General features: G+C 41.0%; 1 protein-coding gene across 2 annotated transcripts in view; it reads left to right on the forward strand.

Annotated features, from left to right (window-relative positions):
* Nucleotides 1-1,129: 1,129 nt before the first annotated feature.
* Nucleotides 1,130-21,891, forward strand: part of eeig1b (estrogen-induced osteoclastogenesis regulator 1b) — a 29,340-nt gene continuing 8,578 nt past the window's right edge. Inside the window, exons 1-4 of one of the 2 annotated variants that reach the window (XM_078271207.1) lie at nucleotides 1,132-1,342; nucleotides 1,705-1,994; nucleotides 17,110-17,230; nucleotides 17,463-17,492. In XM_078271207.1, coding sequence (XP_078127333.1) covers nucleotides 1,822-1,994; nucleotides 17,110-17,230; nucleotides 17,463-17,492 — 324 coding nt within the window. In that variant the 5' untranslated portion in view covers nucleotides 1,132-1,342; nucleotides 1,705-1,821. Of the gene's footprint in view, nucleotides 1,343-1,704; nucleotides 1,995-17,109; nucleotides 17,231-17,462; nucleotides 17,493-21,891 lie in introns of both variants that reach the window. The other variant, XM_078271208.1, reaches the window with a different exon arrangement.

Below are 21,891 nucleotides of genomic sequence, written 5' to 3' on the forward strand. Positions count from 1 at the left end.
TATATCTCTTTTACGTAGGTGTGACGCTTGTATAAGTGCCACGTCTATGTTTTTCCTTCTTAAATAATCGAGGAATTTAGCTCGTTTGATCGGCCCGTTTAGCCCCCTGATGTTAACTGAAAGGATTGAAAGCTCAGCCATCTTCAAAATTGAAACGCATACGTGTCTCAAGTACCCTACCGGATTTTGCTGACAAATCTGTAGCAAAGGTTGAACTGTTGAACTGAGCAAGGTGTGACAAAAACATAAAAAATAAAATAAATCCCCTAACCCTCTGAGACCGCAGACCCTCTCCCCTATTTGTAAGATGCGTGACCACATCAAACGCAGTTTGCACAAAACTCCAGCTCAAAACTACACCTCCTGTCTTAAGTCACAGTTTAATTGAAACAGGTCTAGTGAATTCTTATGTTAAACATGAACAATATTATAAACACCTTCAAACAATTTCTGGACTAAGCTGTGTGAAAAACAGACCAATCTAGTTGGAGCAATAAGCAGACTATGAGCTGAACAGACCGTATCGCTCATGTTCTTTCAGTCTAGCTTAATTGTTAACTATGTGTGAATTGATGATTGTCTGTGCGCCAGAGGACTTAACTTTTCTCTGCGTGACGCCGTTCTGTGTATAACGCATTTTATGTACCTAAAAATAAGGATGTACTGGCGGTCGCCGGGACCTGTGCAGTAGAGAAAGATGTTTATAAAAGTCGCTATGTGTACAGCTCAGTTATATGGAAGAGGATAAAGGCAACATGTGAAAAAATGTATTAGAGTTCTGAGTTTAAAGTCAGAATTCTGAGAATAAATTCAGAATGTGTCTCTGGTAAATGCTGCCTTTGTCAAGGTTGAAAGTAGCCTAATAAAGTTTGAAAGTTTCGGACAGCAGGCTCCTGTTGTATTATGATCCAAATAAGTAAAAATTACAATGTGATTGGTTGATGTCTTTATTCATGATGAAAGCTGAGAAAAATAAATAAATGGAATGCAATATAATCCCTGTCACTATCTCACTCGCTCTACCACACACACCCCAGCATCCCCTCTGCTGTTCTCTTAAAGAGGGCAGCGAAAGCTCTGGTAGAGAGTAGAGTCCCCAGAACCATAAATCCCGCTTTACCCACCTCTGCTCAGACTTTGTGGACGGTCCCTAAATGGCCCCATGAGATCTGAGACGTTGACGGAGCCGCTCTGTTGTTGAACTCTACTGGGGTGGGAAAAGTTGGTGAAGATGCACTGAAACCGACGAAACTGCCAAGAACCCAGACTTCAGTTATCTGCAGCGGTACACAGTTGTAGGCTACTATTTTACAAGTATGAGGAGCATTAGACCGACGAAACGGTAAGGTTTGTGAAAGTTTATACGAAAGATTATTCTAGTGAGCCGCCGAGTGGTGGTTTCGGTGTTTGCGTGGCAGCTATCTGCACTGAGAGAGTCTGTAAATGTTACCAACTTTAGAGAAAAGACAAGCAAACGATGTTTTGTATCAAAAACTATTAGAAAACACTAAATTCATTAATCAAAACTGTATGTATGTAGGAGGTGTTGTCTTAGGCTATATCTGCAACTGGGGGATAGAGAAATCTACGGACCACATGATTTCTACAGCTGTCATTGCTGCAAAAAACGTAACACGCAGTTGCGAATGAAACCGTGTTCATCTTTATGTATAACTTCAACAAGTGTATTCTTTTCAATTCCAGGTCTAAACAATTCTTTAGAGATGGCTGACGTTGAAGCAAAGAAGGATTTTCGGCGCCCACTTTAAAGCCAAAGAGAGTATATTTCTGTTTTGTCCATTCATTGGTGTTCATCATACCATGAGCACACTCCAGCAGCTGGGAACAATGTCTTTTTTGATAAAAAAGAAGAAGTTCAAGTTTCAAGTGCACTTTACATTGGAGGAGCTTACAGCAGTGCCTTTTGTTAATGGAGTGCTTTTCTGCAAGATCCGGCTGATTGATGGTGGGGACTTTGCCATTTCGTCATCCAGGTAGGCTATTTGGAACAACTTGCCACTTCCTTGTTGTAACCCACTAAAACCACTATTGCGTGCATTCGACACTTGTGGTTAATCTCCTTCCACACACTTACTGACCTTTCTTTTACAGATGTTAAATGTACTTGTTTTCCCATTTCTATAGTTGACACTCTGCTGGACTACATTATGTAAATAACTCTGTTACAAAGGAGTTGCCCTCTGTTGTTGGTGTTCCACCTCAGATAAGGGGTGGTTAAAGCCATAAAACTGGTATGAAACTGCATGTCCTGTTCTAGTAGTATACCACAGTGTTATTTCACCCTCATGTTTCCAGGGAAAGTTGCCTTTGTGCTGTTTCTCAGCTCCACCCTGGAGTACATTCACACTGGGAGCTGCCCAGCACTTCTGCTGCACCTCTTTGAACCTCACAGTATGTTGAGGTTAAGTGGTTTGCTCAAGGGCTCCTGGGCAAAGTTGTTGAGGGAGCAAATATCATTCACTATCCTGCTAGGATTCAAACTGTCCAGCTTCTCTTAACATCTAGATCTCTGCAGGGTTGCTTAACTTAAACTACAAAAACATAGGGACTCTATCTTTGGAAGAAAGTTGTTCTAATAAAAGCGGTCCAATGTGATGAGGTCTGTCGATTGTCTCAAGTAACTACGACAATGTGTCTAAAAAAAACAGGTTGCTGTTGTATTTTCTAAATCTAACTTTTTAAATATGGAATTCTGTTTGCACTGGCCTGACTTCAGTAAGACTCTAATTACATGTGTGGCTCAATATGAGTAAGCTGTGGGGAAGTGTCATGACAGGTCTGCAGGTTCCAAGAATAATAGACATGCCTACGGACCACACCAAGGTTTTGCATGTTTTAACCCATTTAGAGCATACCATCATGTTTAGGATTTTTCAACGTGTTTTTTTTCTCCCCTGGTTCTCATTCTTTTTAAACCAGCTTGCAGAGACTACATTTCATTACCTGAGATAGATAGGTATGAAAATAATCACTAATAACAACTTTTATGACAGTTTAAGAACAGCTCAACATTCAAGGAAATGCACGTATGTGCTTTCTTTCTGTAACTGAGATGAGAAAGTCAATATCAATTTTGTGTGTGGAGTTGGAGTCAGGTTATGTGGTTAGCTTATCTTAGAATAAAGACTGGAAGAAGGGGGAAACAGCTAGCATAGCTCTGTCTGAAGCTAGATACAAATTAAGTTGTTGTATTTAGGTTCTTTTGTTTTGTATGAAACAGAAATATAAAAATGACGTGTTTGTGGCAAAGTGGCACAGTCTGATGGTGAGACATACAGAATAAAGTAACAGATAAGGCAACATGGATGAAATGTAAAAATATTTTAGAATGGACTTGAATGAGTCTGAGTCTCTTCAAGCAAGCTGCAGAGTAGAAGTCCTGTCATTTGTAGCCTTTAACCTAGACACAGGAGTGGCCAGGAGGTTCCTGCATGGAATCAAAAGACAGATAACTGGGTCTGTAGGGCAGTGCATAAACAAACAGGCAAGCAGCCCATTTGCTTGCATGCAAATAACTCAGTTTCAGTGAACACCAGGTATTTTTGGCTGACAGTTACCTAACAAATGGCTCGAAGAATGTGCAGTGAATAAATGTGTTATTGTATATGGGAATAGGTTAATTTGATCCAGGAAGAATGTAGATGTGAGGAGCCCTCTGGGTACAGTGTTAACGCTAACTTTTTAAAGTGGTTGCCAGCTTGGCAACCAGACATCAGCTTTTGGTTGCCGAAATTAACAATAGGGTTGCCATGTTTGAAACTGCCTTTATTTGGAGCAATTCATTTCTTATGTAACTATCCCACATATTTTAATTATGAAACGACAGAATGGCTTGCAATATACAGTCATTTCCTAGCCCTCTCAATAGGTGTGCAACGGATCACAAAGCTCACGGTTCGGATCATGGTTTTGAGTCACGGATCGGATACATTTTCGGATCAGCACAAAAAAGGGGGGAATTTAAATGATAATTGAAAATGTAATAAGAACTTTTAACAATAATTACTTCTTTCACCAGTAAATTGCTGTTAAACGGCAAAAACAGATCAGAAAAGGGTATTTTACAATAACTTTGAATGCACCACGAGGTTTACCAGTTTTAAGTAAACGCAACATTTAGTCCCATCTATGTTGTTTCTCCGATAACAGCAGTGACCAAGTGCTAGTTTGTGTCTTTTAGCTCATAACTTTAGCGGCATCATGGTGGTACGTCCCGCTGTTGTAATCCTCTACAGTGAAATACAGTCACTCTTTTACACCATTTAACTGTCAGCATTTTAACCGTGTTTAATCCAGTTACTACTGTAGCTAATGGTAGGCTAATGTTACCTGCTGCCAAGTGTAACGTGTTATTAGTGTTTACTAGTGTGACATGCAGTGATGCTTCTGTTGCCTCTAACATCTGTTTCGGAGCATCAGAGAGCATCGCAGACAATGAAGTGGCACCGTAATGAGGCTCTGAAACCAGATTTTAACATGCGCTGTTAACGTGAACGGAAAAATGCGTTGACTGTATCTTTTGAAATAACATTTTCCAGTGTGGTTAAATTTTGATTTGTTTTTATATATTAAAAAAACACAAATATTGAACAGGCCATGAAACGGTTGCCAATTGACTCAATCCTGTTGCCAAGGGCAACCATTACTGTCGAGCCCTGCCTACTGCTATGGTTTACTGAAAAACATCTGTCTGTCTGTTATTCAACATTCCAACCAAGAACATAATCCACTAATCAAAATGGAAAGTGGCCAAGAATGGGCCACTTTATTACACTTCTGTATGTCTTTAGGATTTGTTTGTATTTAACATTATATAAAGACCATTGCTCACTAAATGCTTGTTGGAGGTAGTGCTAACAGTGATCTGTGCAATATTCCTTTACAGTGTTTTTGGTCAGCAACATTCTTCCTGTCACCAAGCCTTTCTTGCTTCAATGCCTCATGGTTTTGGATGTATCTAAGTACATCCTCCCTTTGGCCTAACATATATTGACGATTTCACACTATTTTTTTTTTTTTTTTTTTTTTACACACAATAATAGGAGTTCTTTGTATTTGAAGGCCTTGAGGAATTTGTTTATTGTGCAAGTAATCGTTCAAGGTGTAACCATGCAGTTGAAGATGAATTTCTTACTTCTTCAGGCATATATAATATACTTCCACTGCTAATGGGTGACTTTTAAGAGGATTAGGGCCAATGTGAAAACTGTATTTGAGTTCTGTTTTTAAAGTCAGATGTCAGAATTCTGACTTTAAACTGAGAACTTAAATAAATGTTTCACATGTGGCTTTAATCTTCTTCCGTAGACTTTCTTTTGTGGAAGCATGTCATGTTAATAACACAGATGAAAAGAGCAAACTAACGATTAAATTTAACCTATAAAGATGACAGATTATCAAATAAAGGCTTGTTTCACTCATGATTTTATCGACTAAACGATTAGTTGATTCAATCAACACTTCTGTAAAACTTATCTTGTGTTTACCAGAGATGTGCTCACAAATTTATTGGAAATAAATTATTTAGCATGAAAAAGCATAAAAACCATGACAAATCGTTGACTAAATATTTTTTGTTGACTAAGACCAAAATGAGCAATTGATAATCGACTAAGATTGGGCAGCTCTATAACATAACTACTACAGCTTTAGGCGATGTTTTAAAGACACACACAACAGATAAGAAATAATAAGCTCTTTCCACTCTTTCTTTAATGTACTTAATGAGCGATGATACTCTCCATTTGCTGCCAACAGCAAAGTCATAGATGCACTGATAGCAGCAATACTTGGAAAAATTCCTCTCCTATACTTTTAATAGAGCACAGGCTTTGCCTACGACATCAGGCACTGTTGCACAACGGACAAACAACAGCTGAGAGAGGTTCAGTAAAGAGCTCCAGCCCCACAGCTTAACACACCAAGTGACTAATTATATCAATAGTATCCTTCACAGTGTATGTTCTCAAAAGCCTGCAAGGTTCTTCTTTTCTTTGTTGCAAGACAGTACTGATTTAACCTACATTAAGTAGCTCACGGTGTCTAGTTTGCCAGTATAAAAGAGAACTGACATTCTTTATCTTATATTTGCCTGTTGATTCATATCTTATACCTGACTGTATATTTTCTTTTACATACGGCAAGGGCCTCCAAGCCACCATCAGGCCGCACACATTTCCACAAACAGGGTTAATGGAAATACTAATCACGGAGTTAATAAATAGTGCCTGGGATTGATAATTACTTTGAAAATGCTTTGGAAAACATGCTTATTTGCTTACTTTCCAAGAGTTAGATGAAAAGAATAGATCCACATTCATGTCTGTTTGCTAAAAACAGCAGACAATTATCATAGCCTAGCATAAAGACTGAAAGCAAGGGGAAACTGCTAGCCTGGCACTGTCCAAAGGTTAAAAAACCTCCACCTACCAGCACCTCTAAAGCTCACACACTGTGTTATATGTTGTTCGTTGTTCAAAAAACGAAATGTAAAAATGTATGTATGGGGAGTTTTGCTGGAAGTATTTCTTGGCCAGGCCAGTTGTAGAGTCTTGTAATCACTGCAATATTACCAGTCAAACAGTGGAGAGCTTTGGACAGACTAGCTGTTTCCCCTTATTTCCAGTATTTTATGCTAAACTAAGCTAATCACCAGCTTCATATAGCTTCATATTTTGCATACAGACATGAAAGTGTGCCGATATTCTCTCTCCGCAAATAAACCTATCACGGATCACCGGGGGAACTGTCGTTGCCAGCTGATTGGCCTTGAGTGTCAGACCGGTGTTAACCCCTGGAGACCCGCGGGACCGCTGTCGATTTCGGCCAACATTACTGTCTTTACCAGGCTATAGCAAGCTCTAAAGTGAACATATTGGTATCATATAAAACTAGACAAGCTAAGAATCCATTGCTACCAATCATGTCATGCTAGCGTGTCAGGGAATGGGCTATATAATGCTCCATTAGGCAAGACCAAAGGGTTCCTTGACCTCTCACCTCTGAATATCTGAATGAAAAAATGGATTCTATGGGTACCCACGCATCTCCCCTTTACAGACATGCCTACTTTATGCTAATCACATGCAGTTTAGGGCAAAAACCATGCGTTTTTTTATTTTCACCCACAGAGACAGTGTCATACTCGGAAAAGCTACGCCCACCGGAGGGGAAAACAACTCCGCTCTCCGTCGACTTGTATTGCGTGAAGGTGCCTTATCATCAATTCCGTCTGCTAGCAAACAGAAAAATGCCTAAAAGCTGCTGTGTGGTGGGATGCACTACCGACAATGTAAATAACCCATAACTTAAGTTTTTATAAGCTGTCAAACCTAAAAACTGGGCTTTTATGATGACAAAAGCTGATACAGACGTAATGAATCAGCAGGGAGAATGGGAAGACTGGGATCCTAACAACATGCACAACGTAACTTTTGCAGCAAGCATTTTGTTACCAATTCAAATATCCAAATGTCAGTTTAAGGCTAACTATATTTCTGTGAATTAAGCTAACACATAACGTTAGGCATATCGTTAGTTTAGTGTTAGGATCCCAGTCTCTCCAATCTTCCTGCTGATTACTCACGCCTGTATCCACTTTTGTCTTCATAAAAGCTCTGTTTTTCGGGTCGGCAGCTTATGAAAAATTAAGTTATGGGTTCTTTGCATTGTTAGTAGTGAAAATCATCACACAGCTGCTTTTGGGTATTTTTCTGTTGTTTGCTAGCAGACAAAATTGACGAGGAGGCACCTTCACGCAATACAAATCAATGGAGAGCGGCAAGCTGTTTTCCTCTCCAGTGGGGGCGGGACTTTTTCTATTTAAAAATTGTGTATTCGAATTTTACTGCATACTGGAGTCCCTAAACAGTCTTGGCATTGCATAAATTGGGTATGACTGCAAAACTGAGACTCTTGTGGATTCAATAAACCCAATTGTATTCACATGTGATGATATTAGTCCCCAAAGTAGCCATTTCATTATAGTGAATCAATTTTTTTTTGAACTTGGCCTCACTGTTAAAAATGTCCTGCTAGAGATGAGAATGGCCATCGTAAGAGTAAACCGAAGTTACAGTAAGCTATACGTTGGCTGTTGTGAATGTGTGGGTAATGGCCTGGACTGCTGTTAGATTTCCAGCCTGAATTATTATCCCAGTTTGGCCCTGCTGTAGAGTGAGGTTTTCTCCCCAGGAACACACATTTAGTGTAATGAACGGGCCTGTAATACTACAATAATTAATCAAGCTTGTGTTCATTTACATTATATACACTGCCATTGACTCTCCGTGTAACAATTTGGCCACCATTTAGCACACTGACCATACAGGGTCCAGCCATATACTAGCTTTCCACTTAATCTTGTTTACATTAGTCTCCACAGCGCTGTGTCAGCACTGGTGTATGGTTTGGCTTAACCACTTATCTATTTTGGGATAGGGGAAAAAAAACGCTCTGGCTTGTTTGTATTTCTTAAAACCAATCACAACTGTCCTGGGCCCCAGATGTAGTGTCGGTGGCATGCAAAATAGATAATGGACAGGTTAGGGACGGATGTCAGGCTTTATCCCAGCATATACTGTACATCTGTTTAGCCAGACTATGTTAAAACTTACTGTACCTTAGTTGACGTTCTTGCTGCAGCATGGTTTATTTGCCAATGTGGCATTGCTGTACTGTACTGTCTCCTATAGTGTAGCTAACTGTGTTGGGCAACTTTGCTCAGTGGTTTCTAGTTGCAGTATTGCTCTAGAAAAGGGAAGTGTAACCAGTTGGATGGTCTCTAACCAGTGCATCTGCCCAGAGTCTCCTGTCTGCTTTGACTGTAAATAATGTGATTTTTCTGCGTTCACTATTCAGTGTCAGGTGTGTTTACACTTTTTTGAAAGATCAGACTTTGAATATAATACCAAGATATCCTATATGGTTACAATCAGAAAGGTCATATTATGCTTAGTAGACATTTTGCAAAACTGTGCAATATCAATATTTCCTATACTGTGAATTCAACTGTTCAGTCACTTTACTTAAGTTTTACTGTTTACTGCTTATTTTTTTATTTTTTATAGGGGAAATGGTTTAATTTGGTTCAGAGGAAATGAAACGCACCACACATGTACAAACATTGACCAAAAAAGGTTTCAGCTACACACCCTGCTATTGGAAAAAACAGCAAACTCTACACAGGTAAAAAGCAAGGCTCAAACCAAACAGTTAACTCCTCAACTTAAGACCCTGACACACCAAGCTGTCGGTCCTAGTTGGGCCTTTTTTCGGCTGACACTGATTGGCTGTTCAGCTTGAAAACGAGAGTGAGGAAAACAAACATACGACTGTGAAAGGCACACACGAGGCTCCTTTCATTTTTCATCTCATCTGATCAATCCAATACACATATAAAAGCTGTCAAAACGTCAAATGACGTTTGAATGTTCCTGTACATTATGTCCATAAAATGGCACAACATACAACAAGATATACATAACAACATTGTGTAGGTATATTTATTCCAACAATAACATGTCTTTTAAAAGATCTCTACATACCTACACATTACAAAATAAACGTTAATAAACTAATATCCTATACCTAGATATTTAATATAAAGACCGTAATAGACCTCTCTCTCTGCGCCCTCTGCACTGCTAAACAATTAGCCTCCTAGCAATAGCAATCAAGCTAGCTTTCTAGCCAGCCGGCTAGCCTCTAAATTAGTTAAATGTAACAACTCAATGTTTAATTGACATGCTCTTGTCACATCGTAGGAAAGCACATTGCTATCGCCAGATGAGTGACAAATTTTCTAACCAGTGTATGGTGAATGCATGATGTAAAAATGCATTGCCCCTTGGGGATTACATTTGTTTTCTGTATCTGTTGGGTGGATGAAATTAGCAAGCTAACGTTAGCTAACGAGCCAGTAACGGGCCAGTCGGTCGCTCCGCTCCCATTGTAGGGAGACTTATTTGCAGAGAAAACGGATGACAGCCCGGAAGAGGGACAGTCCAGTTAGCCATGTGTATGCTATCTTCCTGGTGGGGAGTGAAGCAGAGGGACCATAGGCTCTGTTCTGTTCTGCTGCTGCTCAAGCAAACGCTGTTTGTTGTGGGTATCATAGCAATGTTGTCCGGTTTCCCTTGTTAAATGTTGAATAGATTACCGCCGCCTGCTGGTATGGAGAGTTATTTCCTCTCACGCAGGCGCAGAACGTACGTGGTAGTTGGCCGTCGGCTGTAGTCTCTGCTGTGTGTTCCAGTGATAATTTTTGGCCAAGACAAGGGCAACAAGGGCTGATGTGAGGCGACGCCACTAGTCCCCGGCGGTCAAACTGGTGTGTCAGGGCCTTAAGACAATTATCCACAGAAGTTTTTGAAATCCTGATGACCATTAAACTATGTGGACAGCACAAAAACTAACATGAAACTTAACACGATTTACAGATGTTGATACCACTCTGTTACTCCCTCTTGCTGCTGGCTTAACAGCAGAACAACTCTTTGCCCCTATTCCGTGTCTGTACCTTTTATACAGAACGATGAGTCGGAATAACGGCACAACATTCCTACCTTGAACAGGCTGTGTAAAAGGGATTCATGTGTTAGCCCTGTAATAGTCTGGCGACTTGTTCAGGGTGTACCCCGCCTTAGTTGGTAGTTACATTTCTGGGGAGTTGCACGCCAGGGTACGGTGTAGGGTACAGCGTAGAGTCCGTATACACGTACCTATGTAAGAACCTACGTAAGTACCTACTAAAGTACCTACAGGGTAGATTTAGTGCAGAACCATAAATCAGGCTTTACCTTGTCTGCTATTATCAGTAATAACAGAAGTCAACTTTCACAGCCATGTGGAAAAAGGAACTTAACACAGCAAGTTTAATATGTTGGATCAAATGTTGTTACTTATCTTGATTGTTGTTATAAATCACATGTTCTATAAAACAAGAAATTAATTGAAATTACAAGGAGATAACGTATGTGAGTTACAAACTTTTATCTTTGGATTGCTTTCCACTTTTTCTTTTCTGTTTTCAGAACTGGAAATCTCTTGTGTAAATCTTGTTTGTGTAAATCAGTAAAAGAGTGAACTTTGCCATCATGCATACCCTGTTAACGTTCCCACCCGAAATGTGTCATATACTGTAGGCTTGACAGGTGGCTTTAAAAACATTAATCTGCAGCTGTAGTCAGCGTGGATTCACATAATTTACAGTAGATTTCAATGGTCACCCAGCTCACTTAAAAAAGATTCTCAAACCACTCCTGCAACATAGTTTACTTCTCTTTTGTCCATCTGTGTGTTCATTATGTACGGAACTCAAATATAGCTAAATAATTCTTTATCATTTATTGTACCAGCAGCTTTAGCTCAAAATAATTCTGGTGGGGAGAGACTTATGGACCTGTGTGTGTGTGTGTGTGTGTGTGTGTGTGTGTGTGTGTGAGAGCATAATTGTCATTTAAATTTGCTCCAGCTCGGGCGCCCTGGTAGCTCACCTGGTGCAGCGTGCGCCCCATGTACTAAGGCCTAGTCCACAAGAACACGGGTATTTTTATAAACGGAGTTTTTCCTCCTTTGATTTAAAAAAAATAAATAAATAAATCTCGTCCACACAAGCAAGGTTTAAAAAAAACAACTGTTCACATGAAAACGTAAAAACAGAATATCAAGTGCTGTCAAGAGCATGCCAAACCAACAGGTGGCGATATAACCCTAACTGTTAAGCCATGTTGGCCAATCAGAAGCCTGAAGTTCCTGTAGAGGTCCGACCGGGTCTCGTCCGTCTCGTCCAAGGGGGTAAGCTTCTCCCGGGACCGCGTAGCTCCTATGGCGCCATTTTGATGCTAACAAGCCATCACCTCCCGTTAGCATTCCATTGACTGCCATTCAGTTTGGCGCCATTTTGGTGCCACTTTGACAGCGAATAACTTTACATCTGAAGCGTTTCAAGACTATATTTGTCCATTGTTTATTTCTAAAGAAACACGACAATGTATAAAAGGCTCCATTACCTTGTACCTCACGTTATGGCTCCGTAGTAGACGTTTTTGTAAAAATAGGCTAACGATTGTGTCATAACCACGCGACTTACTGTCGCACAGTAGAGAAATAACGTACAGTACAGGAGAAGCATGCAGGCATCTCACATTAGCTGTTTAAGTGTAATTACTAATGTTAACTAGCATTTTAGTTAGCAATAATTAGCCTGTGTCCATGTTATCTCCTTACATATACCTACGCTCTCCGTCGCTGCAAGATTGGGAATGATTGAGATTTCTCTTGGCACAGCTACCAGAAGACTTACAACTTTCAGACAGGTTGCTCACGTCACATTTACGTCATCTCTCTCATTTGGAGGCTGCGCAGTAACGCCCAGCCATTACCGGAAATGTGCTTCTAATATCCTTCACTGGTCTCCGTCCAGAGCAACGGGATCTGTGAGAAATAATAGTTGCAGCAGTTTAGGGCCTAGCGTAGTGGGGCGATGCGGGGCGTAGCCTGGGCGTTGTGGGGCATAGTAGGGCGTAGCAGGGCATAGTAGGGCGAAGCGGGGCGTTGCGGAGCGTAGAAGGACACAGCAGGGTGTCGAGCAAGACCACGGCAGCTACAACCATGATTTAGGTGCCACCCCATTCCAAGGAAAACTGCGAGGCAAGAAAACATAAGGACTCCGGGGAATTAGCTCCCCGGGGATAAGTTAGTAACAAGCATTTCTGGAACATGGATGCATGCATATGGAAAGAGAGAGGAGATGAATGTGCTTAATTGTAGCCACATTGTTACAGGGATAGTCAGCGGTGGTGTCAATTAGAGCAGCAAAGATGAATCAATTAGTTGTCAACTATTAAATTAATGGCCAACTATTTTGATAATTGATTAATTGGTTTGAGTAATTTTTTTATTAAAAATTAAACATTCTCTGATTCCAGCTTCTTAATGTGAATATTTTGTAGTTGATTTACTTCTCTACAACAGTAAACTGAATATATTTGAGTTGTGGTGCAAGAAAATCATTTGAGGATGCCATATTGGGCTTTTAAAAACACTGATTGACATTTTTCACAGTTTTCTGACATTTTATAGACCAAACAACTAATCAATTAATCGAGAAAATAATTGACAAATTAATCAACAATTAAATGATTGTTAATTGCACCCCTAGTTTCTATAAATTGAAAATAGATATTAAATGATCATCTGTAGTGGTCCCAGTATTATTTGTTGTTCTGTACTGAAGTAGTATATCACATGAAAAGGTAAAGATATGTTTGAGACAATCTTGCCCATACAGTAGATACTACAGTAGAGACCACACTTTACAAAGACCCAACAATTCCCCCCAATATGGAGAAATATGATACATCATAATTATAGCAGTTGGTATGGTGAACAGTGGCAATTGTAGTACCAATAAAGATAATAGAACTATGACTAGAAATAATAGTAGTAGCATAGCAGGGCGTCGAGCAGGACCACGGCTACAGCTGCAAAAAACAATCCAGGGGATGATACAAGCTCGTCACCAAGCTCAGAGACCTGGGAACAACACCGCCTTCTGTGATTGGATCCTGAGCTTCCTGACGGGCAGACCCCAGGCAGTGCAGATAGGCTCCACTACATCCTCCATCCTGACCCTCAAGACCGGCGCCCCTCAGGGCTGCGTGCTCAGCACTCTCCTGTATTCCCTGTTTACACACGACTTCATTTAGCTCCAACACCATCATAAATTTTGCTGACAACATGTTGGTCATCGGCCTGATCACCGATAGCGACAAGACAGCGTACAGAGAGGAGGTCAGACCCCTGACATCTTGGTGCCCAGAAAACAACTTCATCTCAGCATCAGCAAAACAAAGGAGCTGATTGTGGACTACAGGAAGCAACAGAGAGAAGGACACCCCCCCCCCCATCTGTATCAACAGGACTACAGTGGAGAGAGTCAGCAGCTTCAGGTTCCTTGTTCCAGTGAGGAACTGACCTAAACTCACCACACTGACACTATGGATGTAACTCAAGTCAATATTCAATACGATTTTAAGTTCACAATACTTACTTTTTTAACAGAATGAGCTGCAGACAAATGACTGAAAAGTATTATTTATATAAATGGTGCAAAACAACAGATCCTCTTATCAAAATCTTAAATAACAAACATTTAATAAAAAATTAATTATTAAATTTTTAAAAACAAGTCAAATCAAAAGTAGATTACGCCCTAGGCCATTCAAATATTGCATCACAATTCATTATTTATCTCAACCGGTTGTAATCTTGACACATTTATATAGATTTTTAAACAATTCACGATGCATTGTTACATCCCTAACCAGCATTATTACAAATACTGCTAGACTGCGGCTCTTCTTCTTCTGCAGGCTGAGGAAGATACTCTGCAACTTCTACAGGTGCACCACCGAGAGTATCCTGACTGACATAACCACCTGATATGGCAGTTGTAGCGCCCTCAACCGTAAGGCTCTACAGAGGGTGGTGAAATGGGCTCAGCACATCACCAGAACAGAGCCAGGACACATCTTTGGGGGACCTCTACAATCAGCGGTGCAGGAAGAAAGCCATATGGATTATCAAAGACGCAAACTACCCCAGTCTGCTGCCGTCCGGCAGACAGTACTGTAGCACTTGGTCCCGCACCACCTGGCTCAGGGACAGCTTCATTCCAGACATAAGACTTTGTAACTCTTGAACTCTGAGCTCATCACGTAATTTTACCTCTAAACCGTCACTTTAGCTTATCACTTAACTTAGGAACTGAAGAAACACACACACACACACACACACACACACACACACACACACACACACACACACACAGTGGTGTGCCGTTCATCGGCTAAGCCCATGCATTAAAACGGATGGCAGCAACAACAACTACATGTATTGTATTGAGGAAGTTAATCAGCTGATTGATGGGTGATAGGGAAGGTGGACAGCTGCTATTGGAGAAACACCAACATTCAGTTGTAGCTATAGTTTTTCTTTTGGTGATAATTTCCGCTGGTCACTCACAGAGCTGTTAATTTCCCCCGCTCCATTCAAATTGCTCATTGTTGGCTCCAAAATGAATGAGAGTGTAGCTTAAACCTGTGGTTCCCAAACGTTTTCACATGTTAAAGTTGTATTAATGAGGATTGAAGCAAAGTGTTTCAAAGTTAAGGCCGACTTAAAACAACCTGTACAGGTGCGTCAATCTCACCACGCTTGCCACCATTTTGTGGCTCTGGCATAAGAATGCTGACATCCCCATTCTTAATCCTTCCACATTTCTGTTGTTTACTTCATTTCTGTGTAATTACCATATTTTTTTCAGCCAACAATGTCTACTGATATTTAAAATCATGTATTGGTCACTAAGTTACCTGACTACTACGTGACCCTTACGAACGTCGCTTTGAGGCTTTGACCAACTAGCTACATAAAGCAAAGCTTCATTGTGAGAGAAAGCGTTGCTTGTATCTACCTGCTGGACAATGGTGTGTTTGTAAAGGCAGGTAAGTCTGGCTGAAGAAGTGGTAGAACCTGTCTGGCCATTTTCTGCCTCAGCTAGCAGCCCCCAGGCTTGTTTTTTAAGAGCTGTAAACTTCAGGTCAGCCTGTTCCGCTGATAATTGAAAATAAGAGACACATAACTGTTTACTGTTCAGCAAGTTGAGTATCTACACGAGACCGTTAATGCAGCTTTAAAGCTTTAGTGCCTAACTTTTTTTATATTAATGAACGTCCGTTACATTTAAGCCATTGCCAAATGAGTTGCTACAAAGATAATTAAAACTATTTATTGATAGGACAGATTAAATCAGGAAAGTGGGAGAGAGAAGGGGATGACATGCAGCAAAGGGCTGCAGTTGGATGCGAACCCACAGCCTCTGCGACAAGGACTGAGCTCCTGTCCCGGAGTCTCGTCTTTCCCAAACTTCAGAGTGGGCCAAGGCCCAAATCGCAGAACAAGCATAAAAAAAAATTATTGCATTAATTTTGACAGGTTTAGCTTTCAAAAATTCAGTAGTATCACAGTGTGTATGTGGATTTGCATTTTGACATCACATTCCAAACAGCAAGTATGTAGGACTATCTGTTATCAGCAATGCAGCAGGCTGAGTCTGCACGTGTGTTGTGTAACTGAAGATCTGATCATATACAGAGCTGGGCGATTCTCATGTAATGTTTCCTCTGACATGAACTGGGCAGGGACCGATAACATCTAAATTTACCAGTCAAGTCGGGACAAGCCAAGCATGCTGATGGCATGTGTGTGTTGTGGTATTAAAGTGTGGAAAAATGTTAGTAACCCTGACAGCGTTAGTATAAGTTCCCTGATGATACTGCTGTGGTCTAAGCTGTTATGGCTTACCTTTGCTTTTTATTCATTAGTTCAGTAAGAAAAGCCTGTTTATAGACCGAGGGAGGGACACACTGGATCAATCCCATGAGTCCTCATTTCCCTCTGTGGCCTCCTAGATTCTACAAAAGAAGAGATAAAGAGCACACTCTTTTATTTCTCCAGCTAAAGTAGTCTTAGCTCCAGACTGGCTTCACTCTGCTTCACATTCACAGAACACTTTTAGGTTCACTGCCTTGCACAAGGAGCCGAAGAGTTACAGGAAGCATCTATGTTCAGTAAAGCAAAGCCTCTTTCAGACATGCACCTCATATGTAAATACGATTCTGAGTAAAATGTCAGCCTCATGTCTGAATTAGCTCCTGAGTCACTTTCACATAAAACTAGGTCGGACCTAATAACATAGGACGTCGTATGATAGCTTTTTATTGTATTGAATTCAAATCAAATACGGAATCCACTTATTGAATTTGTTTAATCCTTTATTGAATCTTATTATTATTATTATTATTATTATTATTATTATTATTATTATTATTATTATTATTATTATGTGTATGTACTGTAACTAAATGCTAAAATAACTCCAACTCAAAGATGTCAAATTGACATTTGGTGCTGAAAAGGCAGAAACACTCCCGCTTTTAATGTTAACATATGAAATGTTCGTTAAACTGTATGGTTTGTCAGATAGACAGTCGTGTGTGTGTGTGTGTGTGTGTGTGTGTGTAGGGAGGAGGTGCAGCAGAACTGTGTTCGATGGAGGAAGAAGTTCTCTTTCGTGTGTAAAATGATTGCTAATCCAATCACTGGAGTGTTGGACCCCTGCATCTGCCGGGTCTCTGTACGTAAGGTAAACTACAATTCCCAGCAGCCACATTTAAAGGCAATGCCATTTTACCCTACCCAATAATACAGGAAGGTTTCGGCTGCATGATGAAAGTAATGCACCGTATACTTGGTTTGTCCCACAGCACCTGTCCCAGGTCACATATCAGTTCACACTTATAATGTGATGTAATATGTTTATGGATATGACTGTGTTAGCAGTCTGACATAGACAGTTTTGTTTTCTATCTCTCCAGGAGCTCAAAGGAGGAAAAGCCTTTTCAAAGGTAAGATTATTTTCTGATGATGTAATTAGCAACTACTAAAATACAGATTGAAGAGCCCCTCCCCTCTCTACTCTCTCCTCATGTGCAGCAGGCAGGTAGAAGGGGTGGGGGGACAAGGTGCGGGGGCCGGTGTAGGTAAAAGAGACAGCAGGACGCGACGGGAGAAAGACGCCACTGAGCTGGCCTGGCCCTGGGCAAGCCAGCCTTCTTTGAGAATTCTTTATTGTTTTGTTTTTTTTAACTTCAAATATAGGCTGTCTAGTAATAATTATAAAATAAATTCCCATAGTGAGTTTGTGATTATTTGGCTAAAGATTTCTATTTCTTTCTATCTGCCTTGCTGACACAACCACTAAGCTTTATGCAAATTATTGCGTAATGACGTCACACATATGCAAATGAGCGTATGACGTCATCTAGCTACTTTTAGCGACTTTTGGAGCTGGTGCTAGCTACTAGTGGTGTGCGATACTGCAAAATTTGGTATCGATCCGATACCAAATAAATACAGGGCCAGTATCACCAATACCAATACATATCACCTAATGTGTGTCACATTAGCAGCACTTAGACAGACACCGACTGCCAGCCGCCTCTTTGATGAAACCGCAGCAGTGCATACTGGAGAGAAACTGAAACTAAAGTATCGATATCATTACACTGGTATTGCTCAATATCAATACAAACGTTAGTATCGATATTATCCATATTTGGATTGATCCGCCCACCACTACTAGCTACTTTCATTGGAAAAGAGTTGGCAACACTAGTTTCGATTACTTAACCGTAATCTCCGCCAAAATGACTGGCAGCTTGCGATGCTCTGTAACGTTACCCGCTCACAGTCACCTATTCTCGAATAACTGAACCACCAACTAACGCTGACCTGATGGAGCACCATGCAGAGCACCATGCAGAGCACCATGCAGAGCATCGGAGCCGGTGTTGCAGAGCTCTGTAGCGTCTCAACACATCTACTAAATGCCGCGGATACGACCGAGCTGTGACGGAGGTCTTAAACAACTAGCAACCGCCGCTTTGTAGCACGGAGCTCCTCGTCGACGTTTTTTACCGCTTGTTACTACGAAGTAGCTTGCTACAGGTATGCTACATTCACGAGACCATGGGATGTTAAAAATGTAGGGGAAACAGTCAAACCAATATATAGTTCCACAAAATTGGCATGGATAATCATAATGGTGTACATGCCCCATGTGTATGTGTGTGCGTGTGTGTATGAGTCAAAACAAAATAAAGTTAAAACTTGTTTTGAACAATTTCTTTGTCATCTGCAGGCTGATTTTAAGTAAAGGGGGGGGGGGGGTGAATCGAGTCCATTTCGCCCAGCACAAAATAATATATTATACTGTATATAAAACAGACTTTTACAGTGTCAGTGATGGTAAAAGCTGTGTTAAATATCAACCAGGGCTTTGTTACAGGGGCATGTGACAGGGCACAATCAGGGGGTAATGACCATAGAAATAAAATGGATAGAAAGGCCATTGAAGTGTTTGCTGTGGTCATTTGATTAGTACAAAACAAAATGGTGATTGTTGTTAGTTGTCACGGTAACAACACGCGTCAGTAGGGCCGTAAAGTGTCGCAGCTCGCTGGGAGGAAAGCCGGCCGAAGCAGCTCGGTAGACGTTCTCCGGAGCAGCGGACAGTGAGGAGGGACAGTTAGACCCAGAGGCAGCAGGTTAGCGGAATGTTAGCCCACTGGGTCTCATTTTCTGCATTCGCGCATTGCCAGACCTTCCTCCACAGCGCTGCAGACGAGGGTCTGGCTAGTCGACACAGCATTCTGGGATGGGAGAAAAACGTGCTCTGGTTTATTGGCATTTCTTTAAACCAATCACAATTGTCTTGGGCGGGCGCTAAGTGTGGAATGGAGCAACGGGGGGGGGGGGGGCGACAATAAACGTAACATTTCTTAAGAGCAATTATTGAAGGGGACACAGATAATACAGTCACAATTGTACTTGTATAGGAACTGTGTAGTTGTGGAACTCCAGTAAAGAGGCTGGGAAGACTATTTTGTTCACTTAAAACATCTACTGAAGTGATTTTTTTTCCTCTAATACAGATGTTACTGACCTGAGAACTGAGCCTCCTAGCAAGCAAGCTAACTAACTAGCCAGCCAGCCGGCCGCTAAATTAGTAAAGTTTAACTTAAATGGTTGATTCACACACTCTTGTCACAGCTTAGAAGAGCACAACGCTCTCGCCAAATGAGTGACTTTGTTCGGCTCATTTTCTGTAACCAGTGTTACCAAACAAGCTAAGTAACTTTATAACTGCTAACCTAGCGTACTCGTGGAAAATACATCATTTTTTTTTGTCATGACTAATTTATTAATGACTTAGCATCATCTGTAGAAAAAAAAAATCACTTGATCCGATGTTTAAAGGGAATAAAACAGCCTTGCCAGCCTACTTACTGACTACTTACTACAACTTCTGTGTACTGTTAACGTAAAGGAGGAAACCAAGCAAGTGGACCAAACCACAGTGAGGCAAGGGAGGGAGGACTCAAAATGTTTTTTTTTTGCCCCGTTTTTATTGTTTTACTACTTACACAATTATTTGAAGTATATATTAGGTACAATACACAGCCTGGTTTTAATGATATTTCTATGAGAGGACAACCAGTGGCGTAGGCAGAAATTGTATTTTGGGTGGGCCAGTACAAAAGTGAATGGGCCATCTTTTCCCAGAAAAAAAAGACTAAAATTAGAAGTAGCAAAAAGGACAAACATAGACAAACTGAAAATACAGCAAAAACAGCAAAACACTGTCTTTACAACATGCTCAACCAACAAAGCTCAATCTATAAAGGCTGTATACAACAGTATAGACAAAACCTGTCTATTCCTACTGTATTCAGGCTAAAATATATTTGCACTGGCAGAACCAGCAGCATTGTCTCTACAGTGCACGGCACTGTTAATAATTAACCATTTTATTGCACAAAGTGGCAACTAAACATAAATCCAAACAACAGAGAATGTGTTGACATACTGCATTACATAGGATACATCAGACAGAAATCGCACATGTAACATATCCCTCGTGCATTCATTACAGCCATTGTTGCATCAGAACTATGGTCAGCTCACAAGCAGCAAATGCGCTACCAGCTGAAAAACAAAGAATGAAAACTTTCAGCAGAGCATTGTTTGAATTAAGAAAGAGAGAATGAAAAGTAATCCACACAGCATCTGTGTATCGACTACATGGCAGTGACAGGATCAAAGAAAACAAAAACTTACAGATGAGTTATCTTCTTATTTAAGTTAGGACATTGTGTAAAACATAAATACAAGCAGAATACAATGATTTGCTAATCCTTTTCAACCTATATTCAATTGAATACACTACAAAGACAAGATATTTAATATATATTTATTGTTTTTTTGGAAATATTCACTCATTTTGAATTTGATGCTTGCAACACGGTCCAAAAAAGCTGGGACAGGGGCAACAAAAGACTGGGAAAGTTCCATCCATCCATCCATCTTCATCCGCTTATCCGGGGTCGGGTCGCGGGGGTAGCAGCTCCAGCAGGGGACCCCAAACTTCCCTTTCCCGGGCCACATTAACCAGCTCCGACTGGGGGATCCCGAGGCGTTCCCAGGCCAGGTTAGAGATATAATCCCTCCACCTAGTCCTGGGTCTCCTCCGAGGCCTCCTCCCAGCTGGACGTGCCTGGAACACCTCCCTAGGGAGGCGCCCAGGGGGCATCCTTACTAGATGCCCGAACCACCTCAACTGGCTCCTTTCGACGCAAAGGAGCAGCGGCTCTACTCCGAGCTCCTCACGGATAACTGAGCTTCTCACCCTATCTCTAAGGGAGACGCCAGCTACCCTCCTGAGGAAACCCATTTTGGCCGCTTGTACCCTGGATCTTGTTCTTTCAGTCATGACCCAGCCGGTCATGACCATAGGTGAGGGTAGGAACAAAAACTGACCGGTAGATTGAGAGCTTTGCCTTCTGGCTCAGCTCTCTTTTCGTCACAACGGTCTGGGAAAGTTGAGAAATGCTAAAAAAAACACCTGTTTGGGACATTCCACAGGTGAACAGGTTAATTGGTCATGATTGGGTATAAAAGGAGCGTCCCCAAAAGGCTCAGTTGTTCTCAAGCAAGAACGGGGCGAGGTTCACCACTTCTGCGTAAGCAAATAGTCCAACAGTTTAAGAACAACATTTCTCGATGTACAAGTGCAAGGAATGTAGGGATTTCATCATTTGCAGTCCATAATATCATCAAAAGATTAAGAGAATCTGGAGAAATCTCTGCACGTATCTTCAGCCTTGCCGCTTACCAACATTGAATGTCCGTGACCTTTGATCCCTCAGGCATTAAAAACCAACATCATTATGTAAAGGCTATTAC

Source organism: Sander vitreus, chromosome 16 (assembly GCF_031162955.1).
Source record: "Sander vitreus isolate 19-12246 chromosome 16, sanVit1, whole genome shotgun sequence".
NCBI lineage: Eukaryota > Metazoa > Chordata > Actinopteri > Perciformes > Percidae > Sander > Sander vitreus.